This window comes from Budorcas taxicolor, chromosome 1 (genome assembly GCF_023091745.1).
Source record: "Budorcas taxicolor isolate Tak-1 chromosome 1, Takin1.1, whole genome shotgun sequence".
NCBI classification, from domain to species: Eukaryota; Metazoa; Chordata; class Mammalia; order Artiodactyla; family Bovidae; genus Budorcas; species Budorcas taxicolor.
In genome coordinates this window covers 220,734,332-220,747,407 of record NC_068910.1, presented here as the reverse complement: position 1 = coordinate 220,747,407, position 13,076 = coordinate 220,734,332, and the positions used below count along the sequence as shown (strand labels likewise).

General features: G+C 41.1%; 1 protein-coding gene across 1 annotated transcript in view; it reads right to left on the bottom strand.

Annotated features, from left to right (window-relative positions):
* KCNH8 (potassium voltage-gated channel subfamily H member 8) overlaps nucleotides 1-13,076 on the bottom strand; it is a 476,768-nt gene that overhangs the window by 154,851 nt on the left and 308,841 nt on the right. Inside the window, exon 7 of the mRNA XM_052642660.1 lies at nucleotides 8,678-8,885. Within this exon, the coding sequence (XP_052498620.1) occupies nucleotides 8,678-8,885 (208 nt within the window). The remainder of the gene's footprint in view (nucleotides 1-8,677; nucleotides 8,886-13,076) is intronic.

Genomic DNA, 13,076 nt, shown 5'->3' with positions numbered 1-13,076 from the left:
TCTGGAAAAACACATACAATATGACCAACTGCATAATTAATTAGTACAACTGCTTCAAAAGAATTTGACAATTTGTGCTGATTCTATAGATGTACATGCCTTTGACCCAGAGGAATTCTCACATGTGGACCGAGAGAAACTTGCATTTGACTGCTCATTGCCCACTATTGTCACAGTGAGAGGCGCTAATCAACTCAGAAAGGGAATGGGTAAGAAAGGGTGAGAAAGTGCCGATCGAAAGGATGAGAAAACCAGCTTATTGCACAATAGGTTTCTAGTAAACAGTCAAAAATAAACATGTAAGATGGATAACTGTGAGGGACTGATCTTAAGAAGAAATGAGTTCAATGAGAATGTAAAAAGATACAAAGCAGAGAGAAATCCCAGCTCCTGTGTGTATTATCTGCATATCTAGGGCAACCCATACAATCTATGTGCCTTGGTTTTCTCATCTGTAAATAAAGATGATAACAGTATTGGTATCATAAAATTATGGCAAGATTAAATGAATAATTCCTACAAGATGCCTTAATGCCTAGCAATGAGACAGCCTTGTGAATGGTTGTTATTGCTGTTATCATTATAATTATTATTACTACTACTTCTTATATGTGTGATGATTTATATGGAAGATAATGAGGGAAAGCTGGAGAAGGAAATGGCAACCCACTCCAGTACTCTTGCCTGGGAAATTCCAACAGAGGAGCCTGGTGGGCTACGTGGGGTCACAAGAGTTGGACACGACTTAGCCACTAAACAACAATAACGAGGGAAAATAATATCCTATTACTTTACTAAGATATGAGCATTGTAACAACAGCATCTAAGAAAATCTTATGCACCCACTTGAACAGCAAGGAGGAAAGACAGAAGGAGCAAGGCAGAGCTGAAGGACTGTGGGGCTCTGGCTTTCTTTTTTCATACTGATTCTATTTGGCTCTGCTCAGTCTTCGTGGCAGCACACAGGATCCTTAGTTGCATTAAGCGGGGTCTAATGCCCTGACCGAGGCTCCACCCTGGCTCCCCTGAGTTGGGAGCGCAGAGTCTTAGCCGCTGAACCACCAGAGAAGCCCCGGGCCTCTGGCTTTATCTGTAATCTTGCATGGACTTTAAAAATAGAAACAGAATAAACATGTTAAAGCAAAATGTTAAAAAAGATGTAAGTTTTATAAGGGGACCATTATATTTATTCTAAACTTTTTGTGTTAAAAATATTTCATACTTTAAAAAATAAATTTTCAGGAAATTTCAAAATTTTCAAGCTTTAGGGCTTTGTTTCTGTGTTTTTGTAAAATGGGTGGAAAATATCTGCCACAGGGGATTTCAATAAATATCAGATGAGATAATGCACACAGTTAGGCACTGCACCGTGTATGCAGTAGGTGGTACTTAATAAACGTAAGTTAAATATTGATCTAATATAAATCTATTGTTTCCAAAAAGTGTAAAGAAAGAACAAATTTCCAACTTATTTTTCTACTCATTAAATTTATTTCTTGTTCATACATGAACTAGCTTGCAGATGTGATGGGGATTGGAAAAGCATAGAGAAATTAAAATCAGAAGAATTCAGTTGATCTTGGTTTAGGACTTTATAACTGGGAGTATGAAATTCACAAAATGTCAGAAGGCTTTTTAAAACATTGCTACTCAAAGTATGATGTGGGGTCCCACTCACTGGGGAGGTGGTTAAAAATGCTGGATCTTGGGCTCCACCTCAAAATTTCTAGAATTAGAATATGTTTTTTAATACAATCCTCACATGATTTCAGCATAAAGTTCGAGACAGTACTTAAAAAAAGTCCAGGGATCTGTCACTAGGGTCCATTTTAATGGTTAGAAAACTTCATTTTAGGCTTTTTCTCCCCTTTCTTAATTTCATACATTCCTAAGAATGAGAATCTATAGATCACGGTTATCTAAAAATGTTTTTGTAATCCTTTACACAGAACGTGAAAATGTAGAGTGCTAGTCAACTCCGCTTTCTTGAGGGAAATTTGATACAGTGATTGAAATAATCAGCTCACAATATCATGAGCCTGGTCATGTCCCCCCCATTATATGAGGCTTGTAAAGGCTAAGCCGTTAATAACTAGAGAGTCTTTCAAATCAATCAGCTTTTTATGATGTTTTATCCAATGAGGATCAGGAGATTTAGGATTAAATTGTCAATGAAAATTTGAAAATGGTATCTTACTTAATCCTTTTCTTTCCATTCTAGATTTTGGGCTTCTTTTTCTTTTTTTTTCCCAGTGATACAGATACAGGTTTAGACATCTCCAATGGATGAGAGTACTCCTGCCAAAGGATTAAAAGATTAACAAGATTAAAAAAAAAATGCTTCCCTCTATTACAGTGTACTCTCATCTCTAACGCTGAAGCAGATCATTTAGAGTTCAGTGTGTCACAGCCTTAGAAACAGAGATAACTTTGATACAACACAAGGTAGCATTTTGGCTACAAAAGAGAACTACAGACCATGGTGTGACCTCGCTGAGGAAGCAAAGCCTGGTAAGTACCACTGTTAGGAGGGCACAGCAGCACAGACTGATACAGGGAGGAGGAAGCACCGAGGACTGTCACAGCCCACCTTCCAGCTAAGTCCATGTGACCTATGATGTCTGAGAGGGGTATGATCATTTACAGACGCATTTTAATGAATGCTTTATAAATGTTACTGTGTGTTTTTAAGCATTAGGTAAAGACGCACAATTGGATAAATCTCACACTTCCCTGGTGGCTCAGACGATAAAGCGTCTGTCTACAATGAGGGACACCCGGGTTCGATCACTGGATTGGGAAGATCCCCTGGAGAAGGAAATGGCAACCCACTCCAGGACTACTGCCTGGAAAATCCCATGGACAGAGGAGCCTGGTAAGCTACAGCCCATGGGGTCGCAAAGAGTCGGACACGACTGAGCGACTTCACTTCTTCACACGCTAGTAAAGTAATGCTCAAAATTCTCCAAGCCAGGCTTCAGCAATACGGGAACCATGAACTTCCAGATGTTCAAGCTGGTTTTAGAAAAGGCAGAGGAACCAGAGATCAAATTGCCAACATCCGCTGGATCATGGAAAAAGCAAGAGAGTTCCAGAAAAACATCTATTTCTGCTTTATTGACTATGCCAAAGCCTTTGACTGTGTGGATCACAAGAAACTGGAAAATTCTGAAAGAGATGGGAATACCAGACCACCTGACTTGCCTCTTGAGAAACCTATATGCAGGGCAGGAATCAACAGTTGGAACTGGACATGGAACAACAGACTGGTTCCAAATAGGAAAAGGAGTACGCCAAGGCTGTATATTGTCACCCTGCTTATTTAACTTCTATGCAGAGTACATCATGAGAAACGCTGGGCTGGAAGAAGCACACGCTGGAATCAAGATTGCTGGGAGAAATATCAATAACCTCAGATATGTCGATGACACCACCCTTATGACAGAAAGTGAAGAGGAGCCAAAAAGCCTCTTGATGAAAGTGAAAGAGGAGAGTGAAAAAGTTGGCTTAAAGCTCAACATTCAGAAAATGAAGATCATGGCATCTGGTCCCATCACTTCATGGGAAATAGATGGGGAAACAGTGGAAACAGTGGCAGACTTTATTTTTTGGGGCTCCAAAATCACTGCCGATGGTGACTACAGCCATGAAATTAAAAGACACTTACTCCTTGGAAGAAAAGTTATGACCAACCTAGATAGCATATTCAAAAGCAGAGGCATATACTTTGCCAACAAAGGTCCATCTAGTCAAGGCTATGGTTTTTCCTGTGGTCATGTATGCATGTGAGAGTTGGACTGTGAAGAAGGCTGAGCACCGAAGAATTGATGCTTTTGAACTGTGGTGTTGGAGAAGACTCTTGAGAGTCCCTTGGACTGCAAGGAGATCCAACCAGTCCATTCTGAAGGAGATCAGCCCTGGGATTTCTTTGCAAGGAATGATGCTGAAGCTGAATGTCCAGTACTTTGGCCACCTCACGCAAAGACTTGACTCATTGGAAAAGACTCTGATGCTGGGAGGGATTGGGGGCAGGAGGAGAAGGGGACGACAGAGGATGAGATGGCTGGATGGCATCACGGACTCGATGGACATGAGTCTGAGTGAACTCCAGGAGATGGTGATAGACAGGGAGGCCTGGTGTGCTGCAATTCATGGGGTTGCAAAGAGTCAGACACAACTGAGTGACTGAACTGAACTGAATTGAAAGATGTTATTGTATAAGACATTTTTTTTTTGAGTGGGGGCTGTCTGAAATCCTATGAGAGGGCAGTCCTCTTCATTGTGTATAGTAATAGAGAGACAGAGGGCCCCACTTCTAACCATGAAAGTGTAAGGTCGCTGGTGGGGCTCCCCCCCCCCGCAACCTGCCTGGCAGTGCGTGTCTGAGCATCTGATAGAAGCTCTGCCAATCAGATTCTCCTTTCAGGGACTGTGAATCCCAGATGAACAGAAGGTCAAGACTCTTGCTCATGGCATCTACAAAGGCAGACACACATCCAGGTCATCTTCGCGAAACGCCAGCACCTGAGCCTCCTGCACTGGGGCGTCTGGCTCACATTCTTCTCCTAAGTGTTAGTTTCCATCTTTCTATTTCTGAGTCTGCATGTCCTACTAACGAATTCCTTTTCTATCTCTGCTTGCAATCAAGAATCATCACTAATACAGAAATGTCACCTCTTCACTGGATTCAGTTTTTAAATTAATTTTTCATTGGAGTATTATTGATTTCTAATGTTGTATTAATTTCTAAGTGAATCAGGTATATGGGCTCCCAGGGGGCACTCGTGGTATAGAACCCGCCTGTCAATGCAGGAGACGGGAGAGACACGGGTTCCATCCCTGGGTCAGGCAGACACCCTAGAGGAGGGCATGGCCACACACTCCAGTATTCATGGAGTATTCAGTATTCCAGAATCCCAAGGACAGGGGAGCCTGGCTGGCTACAGTCCCTAGGGTTACGAAGAGTCGGACACGACCTGGTGACTTGACAGCAGCGCGAGGGGTGAGGGACCCGGGCTCTCGCCTCTTGACTGTCACTTAGTAATGAAATGACCTTGAATATTGATTTGTTCAAAAACTCTTTTTCCACATGTCCATACACCAGGAATCGTACACCACAGTAAGGAAGCAGGGGTGGACACAGTGGACAAAAGCCCCTTTCACGAAAGAGTTTGTGAACCTGGAGCTGGATTTCTCACCATAAAGTCAAAGAGCTGGAGTAAGGTCCTTCCCAGCCTAAAATTTCACTAAACAATAAGCCAAATCTCAAATTCCTCAAAATACGGTATAGGAACAGATAAAAATATGAAGTAAAACAGAACACGAGGAAAATCAGCTTATAACTCACCTCTGATAGAGTTGACCTTAGGAGTATTAATTCTTCCTTACAAAAATAGATATACTATAAAGAAAAGTGAAGTCACTCAGTCATGTCCGACTCTTTGCAACCCCATGGACGGTAGCCTAGCAGGCTCCTCTGTCCATGGGATTTTCCAGGCAAGAGTACTGGAGTGGATTGCCATTTCCTTCTCCAGGGGATCCTCCCAATCCAGGGATCGAACCCAGGTCTCCCATATTGTAGACAGACGCTTTACCGTCTGAGTTATCAGGGAAGTCATACTATAAAGAAGGGACATTATAAAATGTTTTTTTAAAGGTTAGCTTCAGTTTGGTCTGATGCAAAATATTGGAACTCTTTCAGGAAGCATGCCTGTCAGGGACAAAAGGGAAAAAATTATTTCAAGGAAATTAACAGTGATGAGAAAGGAAGTTCCATTTTATTCCTTGGGAAGATGAATCTGTTCTGTACGTCTGATATTAGTCAAAACATAAAGAACAATGTGTTCTCTAATCAGGTTTTATGTGTGTGTTGAATTTTCTGATTCATGGTAATTGGACCAGAAAAGGTAAAGCATATTATTAGTGGACAAATTACAGAGTGAAAACTAAATTAGCCTAGACTCTTGGCTGCTTCATTATAAAATTAGGTGGGAGAGGTCATAATTATTTAATTTGTGTCCAAATCTCAGCTGGAAAATGTTCCAAAGGAACAAACGATCCAAGTAATTTTAGGAGAAGGGAAAGTCCTTGCAGTCAAGATTATAAAACCCAATATTGACAGACATAATTAGCATGCTGCCTTCCTGACCATACCTCAAGAGGTGTTTGGACAGCAAGTCTAATTCTCTAAAGATAAACTCTCTGTTATTTTTTTAAATCGTAACTTAGTGAAACAGATCATTTCCTTGACATGCTGTCACCATAAGACGCCCTTCGTGACACATCCCTCAAAGTTGTTGACATTGGATGGTTGCTTCTGCTGGTTAATATGGGCACTGAACTATAATAGGAAATAGATGTATTAAGTACACAAAACTGAATTTGTTCTTCCATTAAAGTCATAAATCGTGGAAGCTGAAATAGCCTTTCAAGTTATTAGCCTGTTTTCTCATGTTATAGATGAGGAAACGGGCCCAGGCAGGTGAACAAAATCACGAGAAAGCTCACGGTTGATGGATGCTGGAGTCGTGATGAAAGGACAGACCCATTGCCCTCAGCCCAGGGTTTTCCCATCGCTGCGTTTTGCCAACACTCTCTTTATGAACTGACTTCCAGCTTACAAGGCCCCATTCATGACACTGCGCCGTAATACCCAGACAGAGAGTAGGTGTGGTAGGGGCAATGCAGAAGCAGTTCAAGGGGGTGGCCCCTTCTTTCTTGGAAAATAAATATTTCTGCATGTTTGTTGGATGAAAACCATAAGCTGATTAGTCAGTCTGCAGCAGGACCGGCATGTTGGAAATGAAAGACAAAAAGCTTTCCTTCTACAGCTGAATTTGAGAGTACGCATAAGCTGAGCTTCCTTGTCTGGAGGCTCTCAGACTAGACTAGCCTTACGAATTAATACGAGCGTATAGGTGAGGGGAATCAGGCCAGGGCCAAAAGGCAGTCAGGTAACTGATTACAAATCAGAATTGATATGGATTCACAACAAAGGCAGAGATTTAGTGCCGTAACTCACTGGACAACATTAGCAGCATGCTAGAGACTGATGAAGAAGCATTCTGGACAAACTCATAGAGAAGGAACCAATATTGAAGGACAGAAGATGTTTTAATCCAAGTACAGTCCAGACTTTGATTCTCCTTTTAGTCAGATCTCCTTTCCCCATCTCTCTGTCCCTCTCTTTTTCTCCCTCTCTCTCTTCCAGCTCATAGGCTCTTTATGTAGGACTTTTTGCTTCCATTGTATGACTTTATTGCTCTTTTTTACTTCATTTCTGAGAATGGATGTCTACAGCAAAGTATAGAAAAATGTTGTGATAAGAACATAAGAAAATGATTCTGAGATGAAAATTATCAGATGCATCAGTTTCTCTGTGTAGCTCCAGGACAAAACTGAGATGTCAGTTTTGAGAACCTAGACAGGAGCTTCAGTGGAGAAGGAAATGGCAACCCACTCCAGTGTTCTTGCCTAGAGAGTCCCATGGTCAGAGCCTGGTGGGCTGCTGTCTTTGGGGTCGCACAGAGTTGGACACGACTGAAGCGACTTAGTAGCAGCAGCAGCAGACAGGAGATTCACTCCCTTGAACGTGCTTTCTTAAGTTCTCCAGCTCATTCTCCAAAGATGCCCTGTGAAGGCTTTGCATATGGCCTATGGTGAAGACTGGCACTTATTAGAGTCCACTCAGGGATGTTCTAAATGCTCTCTGCCGCTAAGTGCTCATATAAGAACTTAGAGCATTTTTTTTTCTTCTTGGGAATCTCTTGCAGCTTTATCTCTGTGCAAAGATCTGAGCTTCTTTCAAAAGTCCAAGATTGATTTTTGGAGAAGATAAATGAAGGATTTTCTAGCTAGCCAAGGATTCTCTGATTAAATGTCAGAATAGGAAGAAAAAATACCCTACATAAGGTACTGTGACAATTCTCTAAAAAGAAAGACTGTGAGAAGGACACAGATATTTTAAAATAGAGGGTTATAGCCTTCAGAATTTTCATTTTCTATAAAGTCCTTGCAGTTGATATAAGTTTAAAAATACACACATGTGCAGAACATTTCAGATTCATTTATGCAGAATTATGTAACACTTGGAACAACTCCCTTAAATGCCCATGGATTATGGGGACATAAAATTTTACAAATTATATTTGTAAATATCCCGTCTTCTTTATCATTGCAAGTTCCCAAAGTATACTAAATACGGAAAGATAGTATGATAGTGTTCTTTCTCTTTTTTTAAAAAAGGAGAAAATAGTAAAATTTTTCTATTATTAACTTGCCATCTCAGATGCAAATGATCATTTTCTTATGATTTAAAAATATTGTAGTGACTGGCCAAGTTTACTGTTACTAACCCTCCATCAGATTTTTCAAGATAATATCACACATGACTTTAGATCTAAACATTTCTATGCACACACTGGTCATATTTAAAAGTTCACCATTGAGACCTTAACCCATTGTTCTTTGAAAAAAAATGCAAGGTTGTTCAGAAAACTCACTCAAAAGCCATCACTTCTATCATGGTCCCTCTCCACACATCTCCCCACAAGGAGACTAATAAGACAGTCAGAATACAGATGTCAGTATTTATAGGCTTATCTTCCACCTTCTCCAAACTCTAGACAGGCTTCCTTCTCACTTAACAATGGAAAATGCGGCAAAAGCAAGCCCTTACCAACTTCCCACTTCAGAAGGCTGTTGTCTTCCCTCTCCATTTTTCCGATGACGTACCAGATGCACGCCATCCAGTGGGCCAGCAGGGCGAACATGGACATGAGCAGAGTCAGGACGATCGTGCTGTGCTGGGAGTAGCGGTCCAGCTTCTGCAGGAGGCGCAGGAGGCGCAGCAGCCGCACGGTCTTCAGGAGGTGCACCAGGGACACCTGCAGGGGCGACAGCGCTCAGCTGGGCTCGGGCCCCGCGGCCGCCAGCCGCAGCCGCGGGGGGCGCCCGGGACCAGCGCTGGTGCAGCCGGCACGCCCGCGCTAAGCGCACCTTGGGGCCGTTTCTGTCTTCTTGACATGTTACCGGAAGCTGGTAACATAAAGACTGGGAGGGCCGTTTGATTTCTCTGAGCGAGTGCTTATCTTCCTTAAGGCTTACCTTTTCCCCTATTATGGGCCTGGACATAACTTTCTAGGATTCTGATACCGAGCTGAAGCGCAGGATGGGACTAGCACCGAAGGGAGACGTGTCCCCGCTCTCTCAGGCCCTCTCCTTCCACTGCCCCTCTTCCACGGAAGGGAGCCCCTTCACCAGAAAACGGCAGACTGAGGGCAATCACTGGAGCGGTAACGCGATCACTTGGGCTTCTCGATTTTAAATAACGAGACCTAGAGACCTGCCTAAGGTCCTCTCACAATAGCAGCAGCACCGCCTGCCCTGCCTGACTCACGTGTTTGCTCTCTTGTTTTTAACATTGCTAACAGACAGAGAAAACACCTGCCCGAAGCACAGACATTCTGAGCTCTCTGATAAACTTACATGCTTAGGGAACCAAAAGCAATTGGAACAACATTTTGGAAAAATCTCCTAGATTCTGCCTTTGTATGGTCTAAAATTTTTTTTAAAAAATTAGACTTATAGTTAAGGGGTTATTTTCCTGACTTTAGGGCTCAACTGAAAAATGCCCACCATGGAGTCCGCCAGAAAGGCGAGTGTGTACTGACCCAGCGCTCTTACTAATCTACACTCTTCTCACACCTTCCGAGAGGAAGGAGAAGTCAGGTAACATACTAACTCATGTGCAAACAGTTTGACGAATTCCTTGATCTATTCTAATCGGAGGGGTGAACCATAAATAAAGGGCAAGCAGGTGGCTTGTATGATTATACCTGAGAATAATTTTCCTTTTTAGGCAGGATCATAAACAAGCCCAGCACCTTTGGAGAGTTTGCCTTTGTAATTATTTGGAGTCGACTGACTTCCAGTTTCTCCCTCTTCCAGCCATCTCCCCTTATCTCCAAGAAACGCTGTACTTAGAAAGGTGCCTGACACATTTCTGTTAAGTGAGTGAATGGATAAATGGTTATGTGAAGATACAAAACAGCCCAGGCTTACTGTAACAATAGGTAATCAATAAAAGTGCTTTCAGTTGTAATCTTGTGAATTATTCTATATTGAAATATAAAAACATCAGAAGGATGGGAATTCCCCGGAGATCCAGGGGTTTAAGATTCCACTCTTCCACTGTAGGGGGCCTGGGTTCTATCACTGGGCAGGGAATTTAAGATCCCACAAGCAATGAGGTACGGCTTAAAAAAAAATCCTAAGGTCATGTAATTGAGGAACTTGCCAGGTAGCTGTGGCCTTTTATTCCATTTTGTCAGTTTCTAGGTTGAGTTTACTTTCTTCTTGTTCCACCAAGTTCTCATCTATCGCTTCTCCAGCCGATTATAAGCCAGCTTACAGGAATTACTAGGCATGAAGTTATTTTATAGGTAGGTGAATCTGATAGATAGATGACAGTTTTGTACGTAAAGTGAAACCTGGAGCAGAAGTCTCAGATGGGGGATAACCATCTACTGTGGACTGAATTATGTCCCTGAAAATGTCGTATCTTGAAACCCTAACCCTCTGTGACAGTATTTAGACATGGGGTCTTTGGGAGGTTTACATGAGGTTCGTTAGGCTTACACGAGGTCATGAAGGTGGGGTCCTCAAGATGGGATTAACGTCTCTGTAGGAAGGGACCAGCCCCTCCATCCTTCCCTCCACTTCCTGTCTGGGGGCCTCATGAGGATACAGAAAGAAGGCAGCCATCGGCAAGCCTGAAGGAGCTTGCATCAAGAACCAAACTGGCGAGCACCTTGATGGGAGACCTCCCAGCTCTCAGGGCTGCAAGAAATAAATTCCTGTTGTTGAAGCCGGCAGGTCATGATGTTTTGCTACAGCTGCCTGAGCAGATGAACACACCGTCTTGAACACAGAGTGTGGATGCAGGCAAGCTCTCTGTTTTCTCTGAAAAGGGATGTTTGAGGGACAAATGTGGGGCTGCCCTTCCACAAGAACAACAGCCATTTGCAAAATGGTGTGAAAAGAGATATGAGCCTGGGAGTCCAGGAAGAGGCAGCCCCAGGGGTTTTGCTGGCAGTTTAAGAAAGTTATATGTGTTCCTATTGGAGTCAACAACTTCCTGCTGTAAAACATGAATTTGGGCTCTTGATGAATGGTTCAAGAAAGAGGCATATTTGATTTAGATGGAAATATATAATCTGAAAAAGAGAAAGGAGTCTTCTCATTCTTGGGACGCTGCTGTAAATTTGTCACTGATGAGAATTACAAGCACCTTGTAGATAGCTTCAAGACGATGAGGGAACGCCTTCATTAAAAACTCCTATGAATTAGCAGTTTCCCATTACCAAGTGGCCATAGCCATCGCCTGACTATCAACTAGGAAATAAAAAAAAAGAGAGAAAGCAAAAAGCCAGTGAACATGTGCTGAGGTCTTTCTAGGTATGAGACTCTTGGCAAGGTATTCTACAGAAAGATTGCCTTTTTTTAGGCTGCTCAGAAACCCTGCAGGAATTTTTATGGTTCGGGGCCTATTTTGACACTAACTCCCCCAGGAAGTCACTTAGATGGTAAGCGACAAAACTTGGATTCATACATCTGCCTTCTCCACTCCATCGTACTTTCTATGACTCATCCATGATTTTATCTGCCATGCCTCTCACAGTGACTTATACCTAGTGAGTTTTAATAAAGAAACGTGTAAGCTGTGCATAAAACATTTGCCGTCAGCAACTGTGGACACAGCCCACACTAAAATCTGTCATACGTTTTTGAATGTCGCCTATGGAGATTCACTAACTGGCTCCATTTTAGGTCTGGAAAATCAGCACTTTTGTTTATGTATTTGTTTGCTCCTGCTCTTCTTTTTGTTAAGTCTGTGTAGTGTAACAAAAGTATAACTTATAGACTTTTCCTCATAACTTATGCTCTCCTGGGAAATACATATACATTTTAAACAAGCTTTTCTATTCAAATAGAATATTTGATGTTGACTAGTTTATTGGGAGGGATAACAAACTTATAAGCCAGTTTGTTAAATGATTACATGCTCACCCCTATGAAAAGCAGAAAAAATATCACTGATAAGAGAGATTCCTTCCTTCTTTTTCTTACTTTCTGACATAGATTTGATTTATAACTTCACCTTTATAAAGAATTCATGCTCTTTATTTCACAAGTGAAAATGAAAAAAGATAGCAAAAGCACAGCAAAAATGTGCAAGCATTTAAAATCCATCAAATTATGAAAATTAGACATCTCAAAAAATTCTTTACCCATGTTAATTTTAGGCAATGAAAACTTTTAATCATATCTAAGCATCTTATGTATTTTATACTATATATATTCAATACTTTACATTATATAATATAAATTTTTAAGTTTATGCTATTTGTTCAGTGCCCAAAGCAAAATGGAATATAAAAATTATTATTAGTAGAAGCAGAGTAGCAAGTTGATTTACAGCAAAGTCTATGAGACACCACTTATTTAACAATTCTCCAGGATAATTTGGAAAATTTTTCTTATATTTTATGCATTATATATTTCTTTGGGATATTTTTTGGCAGTCTTGCAGAAGCCTTGTTTTAAGTCATTATACTTTCATTACAGTATACTTATCTAGTCAAATTCAGTCTTGAAAAGCACTTTAAAAAGTTCAGATAGCAATTCAGTTTAACACTGATTGATATTATATACTAGATTTCCCCCAGAGCTTTCTTTTCAGTTGAGTTATAAACCTTTTAGCGATGTTGACACTCTCAACTTCCCAGCTTAAAAAAAAAAATATATATATATATATATATGGAAAGAAAAAGAAAAGAAAAATACTATTATGCAAGCAGTTAACAAGTGCACAGATTTGTACTAAATAGTCAGGAGTACAGTTCAGTCTTCATTATGAAGTAAGTAATGATCGTACTTGAAATATTGATCACTTTGTTTAATATTGAAAACTATGTTTTTAATTCTTGATAGAGGATATAATTTCTTTTGGGAAGGCTTGTCAATGTTTAATTTGAACAAATGCTTGGTAAATTTTTGCCTGCTAAATTTGGTTA